We start from the raw sequence: 19,818 nt of genomic DNA on the forward strand, positions 1-19,818 counted from the left end.
CTGCCACCATCCGGCTCCATGACCCCAGACAAATCTCTGTTGGCTCACAGAGGGATTTGAATCCCACTCTGCTGCATGGGCTCCTTTGCTCCTCTACCAGACTCAGCCAATGTCTGTGTTTTTAGGGTCAGGCTGGACCAGAGCTTGACTTGAGCATCACCAAAGAGGTGTTTGGACCGGAGCTTTGCACCATCCCTGTATGGGGGGATGTGGTTTGCTCCAAGTTAGGATGGACAGTCAGGCCTGGGCTATGCAATTCTGCAGTGAAGGGAGGGAGAGAGACCAGAAAACTGATCTACTTGTGCAATGCCCACTGAAAAAAAATATTTAACAAGCTCCTGCATTTCCACTTGGCGCGTATAAATGCAACCAGAGGGTGACCCATTGCTCTGGAGGCAATCCTCCTTGCCACAGACTGAATCCACTCGTCCATTTCTCTGCTATGCACAATGTGTGAAAAACAAAGTGCAGGTGGCCCCCTCAATGCCACCGGTGCTGCCACTGCCATGGCTGGAATTCGTGTGGTGGTGGCAGCAAGGCAGGGGGTGGCCAAGGTGCTCCCAGGGCCGGCGGTCCCTTCTGGGGGTGGTTGTGGTCCTGGTGGCCCTCCACACCACCACGCACAGTCTGGGTCAAATATCTCTGATGGGTTTAAGTCGCAGGGATGGGTTTTCCGTCTCTCCTTGACCAGCATGATGTGGGTCTCCAGGTGAGTTATCATCAGCCACTGCCATGGATGAACTGCTGGATGAGCTGCAACAGCTTGGCAAGTCCCGTGGCGGGGCAAGGGGCATCTGATGGGACCAGGGGCTGACCTGCCTCTCTGACGGACTTCATTTCACTGAAATCTGCTTTCTGCACTGACAGATTCCGGTGGAATGAAGGGCGTCAGGAAGGCCCCAGTTGTGCTGCCACTGCCATGCCAAGGTGTGCTGGGGCAAAGGAGCCACATCGTGGGGACATGCTGGATAAACTGGGTACGTCAGGACATCTACCTGCACTCACTAATGTTTCTTTCTGCACCATTTTCCTCTTCATTAGCGGAGCAGTTGGTCCCACCTCTAAAGATCTCTAGATGAGTGTTGTAGCAGAAGCCTTTTCTCTTTCCATTCCTTTCTGATGTGATCTTCAAGTTGCAGGAGGGGAGGAAAGAAAGCAAATACCCCAAGCATTTTAGAAATGTATCCCATCCAGCTCCTGAATAACATCTTCCTTCCTAAATGTCATATATTTACTAAATTGAGTTGTAGGGCTTACATCACTGTTACCACAAGTTTACGAGCCCAGCTCATAACGCCTGCTTTGAGAAACACAACTTTTTTGGGGGTAAGAAGAGATCTGAGATGGGTGCTCTTCCCCTCTGGCCAGCCCAACACAAAGATGCCTCCACACATTTGAGCACCTACCTTTGGGCCTGGAGGTCCTCTTTCACCTTTCAAACCATCCTTCCCGCGATCCCCCTGCAAGCCAGCAGGAACACGTTAGTTCTTCGTCCCCTCTAAAATTCACAGTGGTTTCATCATGCTTTATGGCTTTTCCCACCTACTGGCCTGTGCTGGCCTCATTCTAACAACATCCCTGTCTTTTCCACATGAACCAACCAGCCTTTTCTTGTAATTACATGAATTAATAAGATAGTTAAGGTAAATCTGGAGCAACTCTGCTCTTCACTTGAAATATGCTACCTAAGTCCTTAAGAAGGTTTTGCATCCCTGAGAGCTTTTCTGTTTATTCTTTTCCCCTCATACCTACTTGGGCTAATAACGGTATTACTCCTCCTCACAAACTAAAATTCACTTGGATTTCTTTGCCATCACAGCTTGGCCAATGAAGCAAAACCTGGCTATCTTATGTAGGGTTTGGGGAGGGGACAGACCCATGATGATACTGCCTGTGGCTCTTGTTCTCCCAGTCTTTGCCTGTGACCGAGTCCTGTGGGTGAACTGGAAAGCCCAGACCTGCCTACAAAGCAGCCATTTAGATAAACACTCTGCCTCTCTCTCAACAAGCCTTTCCTCTCGGTGAAATTTGGCAGACATCGAAATTTGGCAGAAATCAATGCTGTGGCTGCCCTGCCTCCGGCCTGGCTGCCTCATCTCCTCTCCTGACCCCAGCTGCATGGTGCATAAAATAAATGACCATCTCACAAACTTCGTTAAACTGAGGGATTTAAATGCATTAGATACATTTTTCATCATATGGGGCTTTTTGATTACTCAAATTGCTCCATGACCCCACCTCTGTTCCTGCAGTGGGTAGGACCTGGGGCTGCACGTGGCACTATGCTTTGCAGGCAGCTTTGCCATTTGCTTGGTCTATGGTCTAAACAGACCATAATAAGTGGGGCAGGAGGGGTAAGGAGCTGATTTGCTCTTGATCACTATTTGGGCATTCCCCAGACAGAATTTAGGCAGATTGGCATGAAGTCATGAGGGGCTGGGTGATATTTTCAGTGATCTTTTTCAGAGGGCTGATGAAAGGATGGAATGACTCCAGCTCTGCTGCATCCTACCACTGATGCCTCTGGGCTGGATCCATGCCACTGTGATCCCTCCGAGCACTGGTGCTGGGTAAAAGCTCCTTCAATCCCTCCCAGACAGAGCTATTGCTACAGCAAGGGAGCTTCTGTAATAGCAATAGACTTGTGCTGGACAAACTACTGGAGTAGCAGCATCCAAGTCATCTTATTGCCTTTCAGCAAAACTATTGTGCTGGCAGAAAACTTCAGTGTCTGACTGGATCTTTCCAATTTCTGGGCTGAAATGTTCACTCTTGTTTTCCCTGAAAACACAAGAGGACTGGGAAGAACTGCAGCTCACCTTGCCCTGGCATCACCAACAGTGATACATGGAGTTTGGAGCAGCTTTGCTGTTAGGGGCGGGAACAGCAAGAATTTGCTTAAGGAACTTGCAAGTTTCAGGCTGTGTTTGCAGACTTTGACTTATAAAAGTAACGAAGCTACAGAAAATATGACATACATGAAATAATCACATATCCAACTTCAAGACAAAGCTTCTTCAGCAAGAAGGAGACTTTACCTTTTCGCCTTTCAGGGTGATGGGGTTTTCCAGAGAAGACACCTACAAAAAATGGAAGAAACGTGGTGAAGGAAGACGTCTTTGATGCGAGCTCTCACCTCCACGTGCCTTTTATCCCAGGTAGCCCTTACCATGGGCACTGAGCCAGCACCTTTCTCTGAAATTAACCAGCAGTGTGATCCCCTTATGTCTGGGCTCAAACCAACGGGGAGCCAGTGTAGCATCTTTGTGCCCACAGGTCAGAGATTCAGGGTGCTGCTTTGATAAGGCTAGGAGGGAAATCCTCTGTACAGCACACACTGCTGAAAGCAATAATTTCTGGCAGTGTGTCCCCCGTGGTACCCAGGATTCATGATAAATCTCGACATATCCCTTTCCTGATCAAATGTGGAAGTCAGTAGAAGGCATTACTCACAATGCTTCCAGGAGTCCCAGGCAGACCAGGCTTACCCTAGGGAGATACAACACCCCCGTACCCCCCAAAAAAGTGAGTGGTGCAATTCAGCATTTCAGCCTCCAAACAGATTCTTTCATGCAAGGTTATAAACGGGAATGTGCAAACCTACAGAATCGCCCTTGTCTCCCTTCTCTCCAGTGATTCCCTAGGAGGCGGAGAGAGAGGCAGGATGAGAAGAAGCCATGGGAGGGGAGGGGGGTTCAGCATCTTTTTGCTAGCTCAGCATCCTGTGGATTAACAAGCCCTTCCTAGAGCAACTGAGATAATGAGAACTGGAATTCAACATCACTCCTGCAGAGGGGCTCTCTGATATTTCATAAGAGGTGAGGTTATTAGCCTCTTCCCCAGTGGATAGGCTCATTAGGGACTTTCTCTCCCCTAGCCAGATGCTCATTTTACCAAAGTTTGTAGAAACGCCGTGCCTTTGAGGCCTCTGTCCCTCTGACAAATGTAGCTTATGCCAGCCAGTGTTTTCCTGAGCTATTAGAGGGAGATCAGACAGAACACAAGTGCATCCTTTCCCTTCCCTCCTCACCAGACTGAGACAGGGCTGAGCGTTTTGTTTCCAGCAGCGTGGAGCTGGGGAAGGTTTGCATGCTCAGCACCCCCTGGTGCACAGTCCTGTTATTTAACTTGTGCTCCAGCTAGTCAAACAAGAAGGGAGAAACAGTCCTAATCCTCCCTTTGAAGAGGAGATCCCTCCCCAGGAGAGAGGGAGGGAGCTTTCTGTGCCTTGCATACTGTAAGGCATAAAAAATATAGTTCTGTCTTGCACTATCCTAAGCCCTCCCTCTCTCAACTGCTCCTTTGGGCATTCCTTACGTCCTTTCCAGGTTGTCCTGTGTCGCCTTTTATGCCCTGCTCTCCAGGTCGTCCTGGGAATCCAAGTGGGCCCTACAAGAAAGGATTCGGAGAAGCAATCAATCAGAAACAGAGCCTGTCCAGCAGTTTCATAAAGTAAAGCAAACAAGAAAAATGCTTCCCCCAAGGATTTTTCACTCAGGGAATAAATAGTTGCATGTGGGAACTTCTAAGTGGGGATTCTTCCTGGGCTGGAGAAGGAACTCCTTTCCTCCTGGACAGATCAGGGGGCCCAGGTGGTAGCAGAGCAGAAAACTCAGCTGGGCAGAAAATCTTAATAATTACAGTTATTACCCTCATTCCTCTTTCTCCTGGTTCTCCAGGGGCACCAGCTTCTCCCTAAAAAAAGAGGAGTAGGAGCTTTAAAAAGCCTCTTCATTTGCATTGAACCTTCCTTGGTGATACTAATGTTACTCCATTTACACCTGGAGGAACCAGTTTAAAGGGAGAGAAACAAGTCATCTACTATTCCAGTGGTCCTAAGAGCAGATAAGGGCACCTCTTCGGCATTGCTTAATGCCTGGAAAGTTGGTACAAAGGCAGGCTTATGGTGATGTGAAATATCAGCTGTTGAGTAGGGGCGATGTTTCAGAGCAGCCCTAGAGCTGGAATAAATGGGATTGATGGTGACAACAGCCTGTTCATACTTATGGGGGAAACTGGGTTATTTCCACCAAACCCTACTATGATTTGTTACAACCTGTTTTCTGCTGCACAGCATAAAGAACTATCTCCCAAAGAAAACACATGTTGATTCTTTTTTGGTCTTTGTTTTTCAGCCTTTGGCTTCAGAAGATGAAACCAAAGCTGAAATAAAAGAAAGAAAAGCCATGGGAAAGATGCAGAGGATTCTTCATAGTCTCATCTAACCCAAGGACGAGGCAACAGGTAATAAAATGAGCAGGGGTCAGCTTCAAAACAAAGGGACTGGTTTTGCAGATTCTTTTTAACTAACTCATGCAATGCTTTGCCTGAGGTCTGAGGGCAATAAAAGTTTCTGTTACCTTGGTCCCGGAGGTGCCTTTCTTTCCTGGTTCTCCCTAGAACACAGTGCAAAAATGCAAGGTTACATTTTGTCTTGCAGCAAGCTGTTTTACCCTAATTTCCTGCTCAGGCTAAGAGCTCTTGGCCTGATTCTGAAATCACCGGTGACTCTGAAGTCAGGGGGATTGTGCAGCAGTGCTTTGGGATCAGAAACACACCTGCTTTTTTTATTTAAGCCTCCTCTTGGTGATCCTATTCCACCTGATGCTCAGGGATCAGCTCAGCCCTTTGAACTGAAGAAAAGTCTTCATTGACTGCTGGTAGGAGAGGTTTTATCTGAAGCCAGTTGTGATGCTCTTGGGAAGAGCCACTTTGATTGTAAGAGGGAGCTACTGTACCCTAAAAACCGAAGCAAGCCCTTCAGGGCTGGTGTGACTGCACACCATGCTAGTGCCTGCATAGCAGAGAGGCTCAATTGCAAAAAAAAAACCCAACCCAACCCAAACCAGACCAAAACAACAACAAAAAAGCACAGTGTTGAATAAGAGGTAAAAAAATATGCTGCATCCATACAGTGTAACATAAACACCACGTTGCCAGGCACTTGCACCACCCTGATCAAGGGTGAAGAGACCTCACCCCAAAACCTAGCCTAAAGCACACCCCAGTAGTATCTACCTTCTCATTTGCTGTGAAAGGATAGAGCAAGCAGGAGGGTGGATCCCTTGATCAGCAAGTCATCATGGCTAATTAGAGGCCATTTGCCTGGACTTGTCTTGTTGACCACTGTTACTTCCCCATCCAGTCCTATATAGGATGTTTGTTTCGGACTGGTCCCACCTCGTCATTTGTTCCTACTTTCTGCTGCAAGAGTGTAACGTGGGGTTGAGAGCTTGGCACTGAGTGGTGGATTAAAGGGGTTCAGCATGACCATCTGCCTGGATTGTGAGCTTCTACTTACATCTTTACCTCTTAGTCCGGTCTCGCCTGGTTTCCCAGGTACTCCTGGTTCACCTTTCTCTCCCTTCAGACCTATTTCCCCCTAAAGAAAACAAGGCATTTGTTACGTTTCTCTTCTGTATTTCGTAGTCCTCACATTTAAGACATTGCAGAGCAGGATCAGAGAGCATGCTGGGCACCATGGCCATGCAATGGCCTCCACACTCTGGCTGAAGTCTGGGCTCAGAGCATCTGCCCTGCTCTAGGAAAGGCTCTGTTCAGTGTTATGCTTAGCTGGGATGGTCCATCAGTGCAGCCCCTTGGGAGCAGTGCTGTGAAGATCAGGTTCTCCGAGCCAACACAATGTTGGGATGGCTTCCACACCTCCCTTAACCAGTTCTGAACCTTTGCTAGGAGGACTCCTACAAGACAGGGTTTGCAGGAGTTCTGAGGCCTCACTTCTTACATTTTTTCAGTGTTTCTCTGTGCAGGACCCTATGCATCACATGGAGACTCCAGCAAAGCAGGACCTGCTCAGACCTTTCAGCTTCTGAACACTCCCAAAATTTTGACACTAGCCCCACGGCAAAGATAAAACCGCACTGACTCAAGTTCCTTTGGGTGGCACAGACATCAGTCATGAGATGGTGCTTTACATGCTGCAGTCACTGCCTCAAATACTCACCTTTTGACCCGGTTTCCCAGACAAACCTACATTTCCCTGCAGAAATACAGACTGTTAGTCACATGGCAAGAATGACAGAGGTAGAAAAATTTCAGATGAGGGTCCTCTGTGTTATCTAAAGGGTGTAAGCATCAGACTCAATGCTGCAATGCTGCCCTTTACAGGTGATAGCTGTTGAAACAGCCTTGTATGACGCAGAGAAGGGGAAAACCTCTGGTGTCCTAAGAGAAGAGGGACTGCTGCAAGCACACATTGTCTAGATGCATGTCTTCACCACCTCTGGAACCATTAATTCCATGAATGACTTTGACAGAGGGGTGGGGATCTCAAATTTGCTAGTTTTTGCAAGTTTTAACTGGATTAAAGTGAAAGAGACAATTAATACCTTCACAGGAGGAAATGTGAAGACATTAACCCTTACTAGGCATCAGTGAACACACACGGGAGTGCCTTAAACACAAAAGTCAGGAAGATAAAGCTCAGGTTTGCCTTCAGTTGGGAACTTCAGTTCCTCGCAGCATCACCAGCTGAGCTTTGACTTCCTGAGCTTTACTTCAGATTTAGGAGCGATCCTCTCTCTGCATTTTGGAGGAGACCCCCTTAGCATTGTCTTCCACAGTCAGGTGCAAAGACCCCGTGACAGCGACTGAGATATTGCCTCTGAACCTCCCAGTGTGTCTGTTAGCCCCCCCTTTCCATACCCCATGTGTTGCCCCACTTACCCTGTCCCCCGGGTCTCCCTTCAGCCCAGGCTGACCAGGAATGCCAAAACCTGGGCTTCCCTGCAAAAAAAAACACAAAGCCAATGCATGTCTCGCTGCATCACCGAAGAACTTTTCCTCTCTGGCTCCATGTTCCCCATCTTGCCACGTCCCTCTGCCTCCTCACCACGCTGCTTGCCACCTCTAGGAGATGCTAATTTTCATAAAGCACTATTTGGTGAAGCCAGCAAGTGCCTCAGTTTCCCTGTCCTGGTTTTGCAGATCAGAGATGTGAGCCCACTCGGCTCTTCACAGCATGTCCTGTGCCATAGCCATAGGTACCTGTCACCATCCCACCACTATTTTGTAGCCCCTCAAGGGTCAGCCTGCCTCTTGTCCCAGCTATAACTGATGGTATTTTGTTGCTAGTGCTGTGTTTGGTGCTAAGCAGGATGCAAATGGAGATATAATGTCTTCCAGGAGCAATTTCCAAGCTCATAAATCTCCCTGTCTGAAGCTAGCAGGAAAGGCCAGAGCAGATCCCAAGAATTTTCACCAACCCTAGGCAGCCAGGTGAGCCAAGCACTGATAACTCCTCGTCTCTCACAGACTTCTTTGCAAGCAGCTTTGGACTTCTCCATGTGAGCATAGGTTTTCCCTTGGCTTAGAGCACAGGGGTGTCTGACACAGGAAGGCAATTGGTGAATAAACCCTTCCACCCACAAAGCATGCGCTGAGAAGAGCAAGTGCATTACCTTCTCTCCTTTGTCTCCTTGTATTCCTTTTTCTCCTTGTGGTCCCAGGGCCCCTGTTGGTCCAATATCTCCCTGTGTATAAAGACACCCCCAAAAGCAAGTAATACCATGCAGGAAGGCCAACCCCTGTTCATGTGGCTTGGCTACAGCTGTATTTTGCTATTTCAACCCACTCTAAAAACTATTCCCTTGGGAAATCCATCCATCCATCCATCCATCCACCCGTCCGTCCGTCCGTCCATGGGTTTATATCGAAGCTTTCCTTGTAGTACCTGGGCTTCTGCCGTACAAAACCCATCAGAGCAGTTACACCCCTTCCAGCCACACAGCTGGTGTCGTATGTAACTTCACACAACTGTAAGGTGCTGTGTGTGCTCTTATGGTGGTGTCAAGCACAAAAAATCAGGTCCCAGGTCACTACCTAACTGCAGCCAGCCTAAAAGAAGAGTGAAATTTTTGCTAACCAACATTAAGCAGTCTGGAGGATAAGACCAATGAAGGGAGGTGGCACAAATACCCAGGCAGAACTCATTAGCTCCAAGGGGTGAGGGAGGTCTGGAGGGTATTTCATGAATGCCAGGAGTCAAAAAGCCCAGAGGAGTTTCCTGCAGTAAATACTCCTTACAAGCATAAGGGAGATCTTTAATTTCTCTGCAGATTGACAATAAACTATAAGGAATAAAGAAAAACAAAAACAAAAACCAACAACGTACTCCAGGCCATGTACCACCATGAAGACTAGACTGTAAAAGTGAACTATATGTGTTGCTCTACAAAGCAGATGTAGAATATGGACATCAATCAGGGAACAGCTCTGTCTCAGACATCTCCCTGATTTGAGAAATTCAATTTCCTCTAGTCATGGGGAGGCCAAACTCTAGGTGAGGGGCCCCAGGAGGTGGGGGACTCTCCATCCTTGGAGGTGCTCAGTACAAGGTCCTGAGGAACCTGACCCAGTTTTGAAGTTGTCCCTGTTTTGAGCAGGAGGTGGGACTGGCGACCTCCAGAAGTCCCTTCCAGCCTCCGCTATTGTTTGACTTTGTGTCAATGCCTCCCTTGGCTGGAAATTAGCTTCTGTGAGTGGGACGAGTCTTCCATGAACTCTACCTTCTAAAACTATCACATGAAATACCAAATTTCCCCACAGACTGGAGCAAGAAAGAGAATGACAGGTACAAAATGTTAATAAAAGCAAAAGAAATATCAGCAGGGCAAGACTGTTGCTAATTTTCCAACCTCTCCTCTCCAGCCCATCACAAGGGATATATGATTCAGGCAGTAAATAGTCCAGCCTTCAATTTTCTTAGTCTAAGTTTCATCTAAGTTTCAAGCAGTGCTAATTAATAGACTTACCCTCACACCTTTCTTGCCTGGTGGTCCCAAAACCTGAGGATAAAAAGAAATCACAGAAATACTCTCTTATTTGGGAAAGGATCTGCCTTTCAAAGAAGGGTCTATTCACGCTACTGCTTCCAGGGCAGGAGAATCTCAGCCTTGTTATGGGATAGGAAGTGCATTGCCTACACTGGGTCATAAAACACCAGAAAGGGCTCCAAGACAAATGCCAAGCCCAGTGAAACATGTGAAGGGATCCCACCAACCTCAGTAGGTTTTGGCTCCAGGGATAGGACTGAAAGATCATTCATAAGCAAGGGGTAGTTGACAGATATCTGCTGTTGCCTTTCCTAACACACACCTTAAAGTCCAAAGGACTGACCTTTGGACAAAAATAAATGCTAATGACTGCACTATGACTCTGCAGAGCAGCCCTGAGCTGAATTTTGGGACTACGGAGCTGTCTTCCTACGTTGTGTTTCCAAAACAATTCTGCCAGTTTTGCTCAGAAAGAGACCTACGTTGCCCTTGCTCATTCAAGCATCCTCCAGGACACATCGGTGTGTCCTGGAGGTGGGTCTCAGCCCTCGGTGCAACTTCCAGCTGCTCCCGCAGCCCTTGCAGAAATGCTGTGAAGCACACAGAGGTGGCCACCACCCAGGTTTCTCCTGAAAGTTGCCCTAGCATTTGCAGGGACGTGAAAAGGATGCTCGAGGAACCTGTTTCGACTTGAGAACAAAGCGAATAATGAAAAAAGAGACATCAGTAGTGTCTCTTCAGCAGGAACCAGAGCAGCATGAGCAAGGGGACAAGTCCAGAACACAGGGCTTGAGCAGGGGAGAGGTTTTATCCTTCTGCTTCTCTGAGGAGCCAGTGGGCAACTGTGGCATGGGGCTGGGAATGCAAGAAGTGGAGCAAGGGAGCAGAAGACAAGGTTGGTTGGAGGGCCAGGGATAAAGTCCCTTAGTTCATCCCACACTTCAGTGGGACACATCTGTTGGTCCTTGGTCTACTGGCACCACTGTTGATGATGCTGTATGGCACAAGAAGGGCTGTAATCCACTTATAGTTACCCCCATAGCTGGAGCACCTGGAAATCCTGGGTTCCCCTGCAAAGCAAGATGACACAAAGTGAATAACTTGGGACAATGAAAAAAAAAATCTCCTCCTTAAATCAGCTCAAAACCCTGTTTAGAAGCCAAAGACAAAACCAGAAATGAGATGCTGAGCTTTCAGGGACGCTCAAGTGACTCCCTGCTGGTTTCTTCTCTGTATGGCCCCCCCATAAGCACACTTGACTGCACCAGCAAGAGCTGCACACACCGTACAAGCTGGGGAAATTTGGGACACCTTCTCCAGAGCTAGTCAAACATGCCCTTTCACTGTTTGACTTACTTGGTCTCCCTTCGGCCCTGGAGGTCCTGGGAGTCCCTGTAAGAGAAAAGCAAAGAGACAGGAGACAGCCTTAAGGTTATGGGAGCTACCAGACCAGGTCAGTGCTTTGTCTAATCCAGCCCTGGGACTCTGCTCAGAGCTGGAAGCTGCAAGCACGCATACCCACTGTGCTTACAGCACCTTAGGGACCTAATAAAGCATATAACCTCGAGGTAACAAGGACTGGTCCATCACTGCCAGATCCTGGACATCCTTCCACCATCATTGCCTGTCTCAGAATCCATACTCCTCTCCTACAAAAGGGGCTGCAGCCTGGTCAGTCAAACAAGAGGCTCAGGATACAGCCCATATATCCACTCCAGGCCAATGACTCGAGAAAGACTGACAGCTATTTCCACTTTTCACTACCGTAGCTATTCTTAGGAAAAAATCCACAGTCTCTTTTGATCGTTGAGTTTATAATCAGCTGGGGGAGCACTTGTTCAAGCAGCAAAACTGAAATCAAGCTCAATAAAATAAATCTGTCAATGCACAGGATGGATTGGTAAAGAGCAATCAAGGGTTGTTTGTCGTGTTGTGTTTGCTGGTTGCAAACTGCCCAGGATATTTCCCACTGATGCAAGGTCTATTACATGCACAAAGGCTCCTTCAGCAGCAAGAAGCTCCTAAACCCTGTGGTTACACGGCACGTAGCTATGTGGCCTGGTCATCTACATCCAGACTGTGAGAGACCTTTGGGGGGACCTCAAATTCCCTCCCTGGATCCCCAACCTGATATCTCAGCTGCTCTGTTCTGAGCCTGAATATGGAGCCAGGGCTGTTTTCCCTCCTGCTCTGTGCTCCATTGCTGGCCAGTCTCACCTTTTCCCCTTTAACACCACCTTGCCCTTTGTTACCCTGGAAAACAGAAGATGCTTTCTTTAAGATGAGGCTCTGCTGGCAGAGCAGGATCTGCCTGAAAGCTCACATGCTGCAGAAGAGCACGCTGAGCATGTTCCCTCCACTGGAGGTTGTGAAAGCCAGGGGGAAAGCAAATAAAAAATTAAAGAAAAATGAAGATTTTCATATATATATATGTATGTGTATATATATATATATATCACATATGGGATATAGCGTAAGTTATATACACAGTCCATGTATTTATGTATTGTATATTATGTTAAGTACCTCTATTATTTACAATTTATAATTTATATTTATAATTAAGACATTTATAATCAAGCATGCTATTATCTATACTTTAAATATACCTAATACTAAATTGCATGCATATTATAACATACAGTTATTATATACTAGATAGTTATATCATGATCAGTTACTATATAATATAATACACATAAGCATATGTCCTTATAGGTATATACCTGGACTATCCTGAACTTGATCAGACTGTTTCCTCCCAAGGAGCTCAAGAGCTCAAGATGAGACTCCTGGAAAAGCTGAAGTTTACAGCACAGATAACGTGCAGGTCTGGGGCTGAGGGACAAGTCCAAGCTTAGCTCAGAGGCTGAGCAGGAGCAAGTTTCTATATTTACACGTAAGTTTATTTATGTATTTATTAAAATCTTCGTTTAGAAAAACTTCCTTCTGATTTGATTCATTTGGAGGCACACCCTTGGCTCGATTGATTCTCCTCCCCCAGGTGGTCCTGGTTAATCCTAGATGAAGGAGAGCAGCAGTGGTCGCCTTCTGCACCCTCTGATATCATCTCAGAAAGAGCTTATAAGTGTATGGCCAACCAGTTACCCCACCGGTGAGCACCCTGCCAAAATTTGCACTTTCTCATTGAAATACCTGGCCACAGACCCATGTTTCTCAGGCCTGTGCAATTCAAGGAGGTCTTTGCTCTCACAAAGAGCAACACACAAGCAGCAAACTGACTGTTACCACTTGTAAAGGTCTCACAGATTTAAGATCCATCTCCATTTTATGAAGGTTAAAAAAAAAAAAAACACTGCAAAGGAAAGCAAAATATTTTGTTTCAGGCTAAATATACATTTCCTTGAATATTATTTTTTTCCTTTATTTTCTACCTCTCCTGGAAGTATGACAATAATTTATTTTGGGGTCAACATGGACTCTTTTTGACTTTATCAGACCTGAAATAAATCAGTGGCTCATATTCATTTGGCCATCAGCAGTAGCTCAGATTATAACCTGAGTTACCTGGAGACGTGCAGAGAGCCATGCAACCCAATCCTACGTGGCTGCTCTTCCAAGAGCTGTACCAACCAGGGATGGTGCTGAGATGGCTTTTGTACCACCTAAGCCCATGCCTGGCGCTTCCTGTGCCAGGGAAATTCAGATCCCCTGAGATGAAAACTGCTTGAAAATTGCTGAAAATTTGGTGTGCTGGACTGCAGTCTTGCTCTAGTGTCAACTTCCAGCGTGAGCTGAAGCTGGATGCTTCAGGAAGATGCAAAAAGCCACTCAAAACTGAATTTAGAGACTTTTCTCCCAGCTCAGGAGAAAGTCTCCTGATGGTCCAGAGGAAGGTGCCCAAAATGCAAATGTGAGACAATCTGCTTCTCACATCTTCAACCCTGCTCATCCCATCAGAGTTGGGTTAACCCCGGTGCATGAGATTTCGTGTTCCTCCCAAAACACATTTAACAGCAGCTATTACAGTTCTGCAGGTTCTCACTGGCCACAAAAAATGGCATTTATTATATTATTGAGATAGTGCCTCTCACTGCCATTCCAGGTCTCCGCAACATCCCACAGCAATGACTTCGACAGGTCAATGACTGCTGATACACAGAATTATTCCTTTTCATTGCTTTTGAGGAAGGGGTCAATGTTTCTACATCCCATGATGATGGTTAGGGCTGGATGCATCCCTTGGCACCTGAGTATCAAGCACAGTGACTCAGGTTCAGGGTTTCAGTACCCACCTTTGGACCTGGTACTCCTGGAGGGCCCATCACCCCCTAAACAAACAAACAAACAAACAAACAAAAAAACACAAAAGAAACAGTGAAAACTCAAGCTTTAAAAGCCCAAGTCTTCCCTTCTTTGTCCCTTTCCTTTGAAACCACAGGTTGTACCCACCAAGGAGAAGCTAGAGGGGAGGTCCTGGAGGAGAGTCTGGAGACACTGAGCCCTCCAGGGGGACTTCAGCAGAGGTGTCACTGCAGAAAGGCCACCCACCTGCTCTCCTTCTTCCCCCTTCGAGCCAGCAGTGCCAGGAATGCCAGTTCCTGCCATCCCCTGCAAGGTAAGCACAGCATTGTGCTCAGGAGAGCTGAACCCCCGAATTGCAAAGCATCATACATCCTACACTGCAACCTGCTTCCAAGCTCTCGTCTTAACCATCCTGCAAAGGAGGAGGGGAGAAATGTGCTCTGTAGCCATTTAGCTAAGATAAATGTCCAGTCAGTAACCTCAGGCAAGGTGCAAGCAATGACTGGGAGGAGAGAACTGAAAACAAGGGTATATGGATATTTTCAGTGACTATTTAAAGCACGATGAGGGATTCAGAGGAGCAGCCCCATCCAGGGGACAGGAAGCATGCAGGGCTTGGGAGGAAAAAACATTCCTGACAGCAGGAACTGCAGAGACCTTCCACTGGGTGGAAGCAAGAAGACTGAGAGGAATACAAGGGCTTGGATGGAGATGGAGCATCTATGCCACCATGCATGAACTTGAACATATATGAGCAGGGAGTGGAGGGGAATGGGGGAAAATCCCTACATGCCTCCACTTTATTTGCAGTCATTCTATCCTGATATTACTTTGTCTCAGTTATTCTCAGCTCCCCATCGGGATGATGGATCCTGCAAGCATCTGGTATGAGTAATGACCTTTTCTCCCCGTGGTCCAGGCAGTCCAGGAACACCGTCTAGCCCTACAGGGCCTGGCAAGCCAGGTTTCCCCTGGAAAAGAAGATACGTCATCAAATCTTTTTCTTCCAAACTGTTTGTTACCAATTGTACTAAAGAGAAGATTCATTAAGTCTGCAGAAACACAAACAGAGAAATGTATTTCCTGATGAGTCTGTCTTATTGGTTTCTTTGCAACTGAGGATTTACAGAGATGTTTATTTATACCCAAAATGTCTCCCCTTCCTCCCCTCCCCAAAATAGGCTATGGATCATTGGCTTCACTCAGGAAGAGAAAACCAGACGTGTTTGCTTGTTACATGGGAAGACAGAGGCTGGGTGCTCGAGTTGATTTGGCAGTGGGTGCCTTCTGCAGTGGCACTTTAGGGCTGTGTTGCTGTAAGAGGGTGATCCCAGTGATGCTGCTGATGTAGAAATGGTAAAGACTGAAATAAGGAAATGTCTGGTCTATGGGATATAGCTTTGCAGTAGGGTAAAGGTTACAAAAAAAGCACTTCTGTAGGATGATGGACAGCAATAGGCACCTTGGGAAGGATGTAAAAACAGGATGTGCATAGTGTTCCTGAGTAATATCTCAGCCTTGAATCATTTCTAATGCAGGGACTTCCCAAACCAGACATGGTTTCATTATCCTCAGTAGCCCTCCATGGACTACTTCTCTTTTTTTCCCTTCCAACAATGCAAATATTCTTGTGGGGCTTCTTGTGTGAAGAACCATTTCCTTTTGTTTGTCCAGAATCTGCGACCGGCTCTGTTCATTTACTGTCCTATACTTTTGATCCACCTTCATGCCCTCTTAATCCACCTTCACGCCATCCTCTGGACCTACCCAAGACTTCTCTGTCCTCCTGAGACAGGGACAGGGGTGGGATGTGGGATGTTGGAAGGAGCAGGGTTGCACTCAGCTGCTCCATGGCTGATGGGATCAGGAGGGGTTCAAGGTGGAATCACTGCCACTTTGGAGCAACCTTCATCAAGCAATATTTGTTATCATCTGCCAACATGACTGACTATACCCAAGGGTTTGTCATCATGGCGAGCATGGTGATGGACGCAACTCTCACTGCTTTGCCCTGTGCCATGAGGATGAGCATGTCCTTGATTTTAGCAAAATGAGTGGCTGTTATCTTGTGACTTTGTTGACTTTCTAACATTTTCCTTTCGGCTATTTGTGAGTGATGGGTCAGCAGGACGAAGCTGACAAAGTGAGAAATGCTTAACTGGCCATGCTTAATCTGACAGCCCTCATCAGCAGAGCAAAGCGTCTCAAAGTGACGGCTGATGAGAGCTGGCAGTAGACATTATCCCTCTACACCCACCCCAAGTGGCAGCAGGTGTCCCCAGGCCAACAGCCCCTTCCCACCATGGCCAGTGAAATTTCTGCAGTGACTGGCCATTGGTGGACAACTCACCGGCTCTCCCATGCCTCCTCGGTCCCCCTTGAGGCCGTTCTTCCCACGAGGGCCCTACATGAAGCACAGGACAGTCTTACCATCTGTCCCAGCAACCCTTTTGGGTCTTGATTGCCATCTGGTAAGTACTGAAAACAGAGCCTATTGGGCAGCTTAGAAATAATAATAATAATAATTATAATAATGATAATAACGATGACTAATAATAATAAAGGCTTGTCATCACCTGGTAAAGTGAAAGTCAGTCTCAGGTACTTACTCTGATACCCGAATCCCCTGGTTCACCCTGAAACAAAAATGACAAGGAGTATTAGTGCAGTGTGGTAATTTAGAGAGGGGTTCCTCTCTAAATTTAGATCTTGGCCAAAAGCTCCTGCAGGCTGACAGCCTCAGAGACCAAAACCCCCTACCTCCAAGGGAAAGCAGAGATTTAGTAGAGGTGTCTGTTATCTTTCATGCTTCAGACTCCTCAACTTGCAAAATCTGATGTCAAAACCCCCTTAGGGTAGGCAGGAGGGGAGTTGAGGTCTCTTGATCTCTGCTGAGACTTTTTGAAACCTCCCAGTGCAAGGAGACATTTGGCAACAACCATCAGTCCAGTTTTAGCTGTGCACAGCAGAAGTGATCTCAGTTATTTCACTCCAGCCACTGAACAACCTTTGTATGGACCTGGAGATGTAAAAGTCTTAGTGGCCATTGAATCTGGTCCTATGTCAGAGAAAGCTGACTGCAACCTTTTCAGGCTCCATCATTGATTCCCGCTGTGTTGAACAGCAGGCTCCTGGTGACAGGCAAAGCCATTTTGGAGAGAGTGTCCTTTTACAATTTGATGAGAGAATCCCATGACAGAGAGAAGAAATGTGTGTTCTTAGGCCCTTGAGTGACCAGAGTGTCTAGGGACCCTGGGCTATGCCAGGTTCCCACTCTCTGTGGCACAGCATCACAGAGCCATGCTGCAAATAATCTTGCTCACCTTGATGGAGATGCCTGGTGGCCCCTGTGGTCCTGGTAAGCCTGGTAAACCCGGCGGTCCTGCTACCCCAGGAACTCCCGGCTGTCCTTTCTGTCCCTGCAACAACAAAAAAGAGAGGGACGTGGGCTCTCTTGCGGCTCCCTTTGCTGCACCGTCAGTGTCACAGAGTCCGAAGGGTCCAGCACACCTGGGGGATAATACTCACAGGGGGGCCAGGCTGCCCATTTCGGCCAGGAATCACCTCCACTCCTCCCAGGACATAGCCTGGTTCACCCTGTGTGCAAGAGGAGGAGGAGGAGGACACGTGTTCATCTGTGCTGGGAGGTCCAGGCAAAAACAGGCAGTTTTGTGACTTAGAGGCAATAAGCAAATTTTAAACCAAGCAGCCCCTGAAAGGCATGCACCTCCCTACACTGCAAAACCAAATCACTTGCTTCCAGAAACTCTTTTAGAGGTATTAGAAACCACAAGGCCATGCCATGAGTTCTGCTCACTGGCATTGCAGAAAATTAATCCTGGGAAAAAAAAAGGGGATTGGCTTTCAGCAGGATCCGTTCTCTGATCCAGGGCACTGTGTAGCCATACAGACAGCTTGGGTCCATGCAAGGAAGGAGGAGAAACGTGAATTTGGGGATGATGGAAGGACAGGAGGACTGCTCCTAGGAACTGCCTACAACTGGTCTTGAAGCCTTATCTTTCTGTGTCCTAAAAGAGTGTAAACAGGCTTCTTCATGGGGGAAACTCTCCAAAATGCAGAATGATCCAACCAGCTGCTACCTGCTTCTGCAAATAACCAGCTGAAATGTCCCAAGGACCTGTGATAATAACTGAGCAGTTTTCTCCACAGAGATTTTAAACGCCTCCTAGCAAAGCTGAAGGACAAACCCCTAAGCAAAAAACTAGTGGTGTAGGAGGGCTAGTTATGAATAGTTCAGAACGTCATATTCACGTATTATGAATATGAAGTCACAGGTCACTGTGCAAATGCTTAGAAATAAGAGAACAGAGCAAGACAATAGTTTTTTGTTGTTGTTCTTTTTTTTTCCAGTGAATCCCAGGAATGGAACTCACCCGGTCTCCTTTTGGCCCCACTGGTCCCGGATAGCCAGGAGCTCCCTGGAATTAAAGATAAATCACACAGCATTAAGCAACAAAGCACCCACAAGATCATCATTGTGGGCTGTTCAGGTCAAAGACTTATAAAACTTCATTCAGTTTTTAAGTAGTCATGTGAATAAGTTCCTAGAAGTGGGTTTTGGTCCCAACAATGATGAGAATCATGTATGTGTCATCCATGGGGCCAATGTTTTTCTACACATTTTATACTTGTACACTGTGTAATTCTGGAGCATCAGCTGGAGGTTTGGTGGGATAAAAGGGCATCTCAAACAACATGAGAGAACACTTTAAGCAACTGAACTGAGCCCAAAAGGTAGAGTTAAGTTCAAGATGATGACAATGAAATGCTGTTTCTCCACTAGAGCTGGCTGTTTACATCCTTTTGCAGCCAACAGAGATCAAAAGCTCAGTGCAAGTACACATGCACTGGTGTCTTGTGCCATTTATGATGCTATCTTATACCTGCCTGGCCCTAAGCTCTCACTTCAGGAGTGTTCATCAAGTCCCATATTTTATCAACTCTACATGGTCGCCTAGGAAAGTCTAGGGCATCTCAAACAACCTGGGCACATTGGTATCTGCCTCTTCTTAATATAGCCTTCAGAGGCAAGGGTGATTTTGGCGGTCAAACACTGTTTTCTACTAGTAGAGTCCTGGTAAAACACCTGTGATGGCTCTTATAATGAGCAAAGCTGTGCCATCACCAATAACATTGACAGTATGCAGCAATTAGCAGCATGGCTAGCGAAAACAAGTGCACATGAGGTTTGGCTGGTCTGGCTAGACACGTTTTCCAAGCAACGGTATAAATAGTTGCATGAACAGTTTTGGTATGGGAAGTCTGTGAGCTAACGATGCAGCTGGTGATTATGCAGCAGGATGGGTATACCACTGAAGGCAGAGTTCACAGTCATTGGCCTTTTTTCTGGAAAGGTCTGGTTCACTGAGGATTACTTAGCTAGAAATATGCCTGTGTTGTATTGCATTATTGGCCAGATCTCCGAACATAAGGAAATCTGAGTGGCTGACTCCAGTACACAGCCAGAAGTGAGAGTCCTGGCAGGGGATGCAGAACCCAGAAAAAGAAAAAAAAAAAAAAAAAGAAGGAAAAAAAAAAAGGACGGAAAAAAAAAAAGAGGAAAAAAAAGAGTCAACAGACTCTTCCTTGTCTTGGTCTGGAGCTGTTTGGTGACAGAAGGGTAGAACATGCCACCTGGGGTCTCCTGTCCTGCTCAGCACAACAGGCCTTTGAAAAGCTTAAGAAGCAAAGCTTTAGGGTCCCACTGCATTGATTACATTTGCTACATTCAATATAC

At 46.8% G+C, this 19,818-nt stretch overlaps 1 protein-coding gene across 1 annotated transcript in view; it reads right to left on the reverse strand.

The window, feature by feature from the left end:
• Window positions 1-19,818, reverse strand: part of LOC121060843 (collagen alpha-1(VII) chain-like) — a 95,118-nt gene that overhangs the window by 33,873 nt on the left and 41,427 nt on the right. Inside the window, exons 30-51 of the mRNA XM_040538987.1 lie at window positions 18,455-18,499; window positions 17,589-17,657; window positions 17,384-17,479; window positions 16,670-16,696; window positions 16,411-16,464; window positions 14,960-15,031; window positions 14,307-14,366; window positions 14,051-14,086; window positions 11,151-11,186; window positions 10,829-10,864; window positions 9,774-9,806; window positions 8,421-8,492; window positions 7,687-7,746; window positions 6,965-7,000; window positions 6,302-6,382; window positions 5,361-5,396; window positions 4,651-4,695; window positions 4,318-4,389; window positions 3,605-3,640; window positions 3,454-3,489; window positions 3,039-3,080; window positions 1,407-1,460 (exon numbers count right to left, since the gene is read on the reverse strand). Coding sequence (XP_040394921.1) covers window positions 1,407-1,460; window positions 3,039-3,080; window positions 3,454-3,489; window positions 3,605-3,640; window positions 4,318-4,389; window positions 4,651-4,695; window positions 5,361-5,396; window positions 6,302-6,382; window positions 6,965-7,000; window positions 7,687-7,746; window positions 8,421-8,492; window positions 9,774-9,806; window positions 10,829-10,864; window positions 11,151-11,186; window positions 14,051-14,086; window positions 14,307-14,366; window positions 14,960-15,031; window positions 16,411-16,464; window positions 16,670-16,696; window positions 17,384-17,479; window positions 17,589-17,657; window positions 18,455-18,499 — 1,134 coding nt within the window. The remainder of the gene's footprint in view (window positions 1-1,406; window positions 1,461-3,038; window positions 3,081-3,453; window positions 3,490-3,604; window positions 3,641-4,317; window positions 4,390-4,650; window positions 4,696-5,360; window positions 5,397-6,301; window positions 6,383-6,964; window positions 7,001-7,686; window positions 7,747-8,420; window positions 8,493-9,773; window positions 9,807-10,828; window positions 10,865-11,150; window positions 11,187-14,050; window positions 14,087-14,306; window positions 14,367-14,959; window positions 15,032-16,410; window positions 16,465-16,669; window positions 16,697-17,383; window positions 17,480-17,588; window positions 17,658-18,454; window positions 18,500-19,818) is intronic.

The sequence above is a fragment of the Cygnus olor genome, chromosome 1, assembly GCF_009769625.2.
Source record: "Cygnus olor isolate bCygOlo1 chromosome 1, bCygOlo1.pri.v2, whole genome shotgun sequence".
Lineage (NCBI taxonomy): Eukaryota > Metazoa > Chordata > Aves > Anseriformes > Anatidae > Cygnus > Cygnus olor.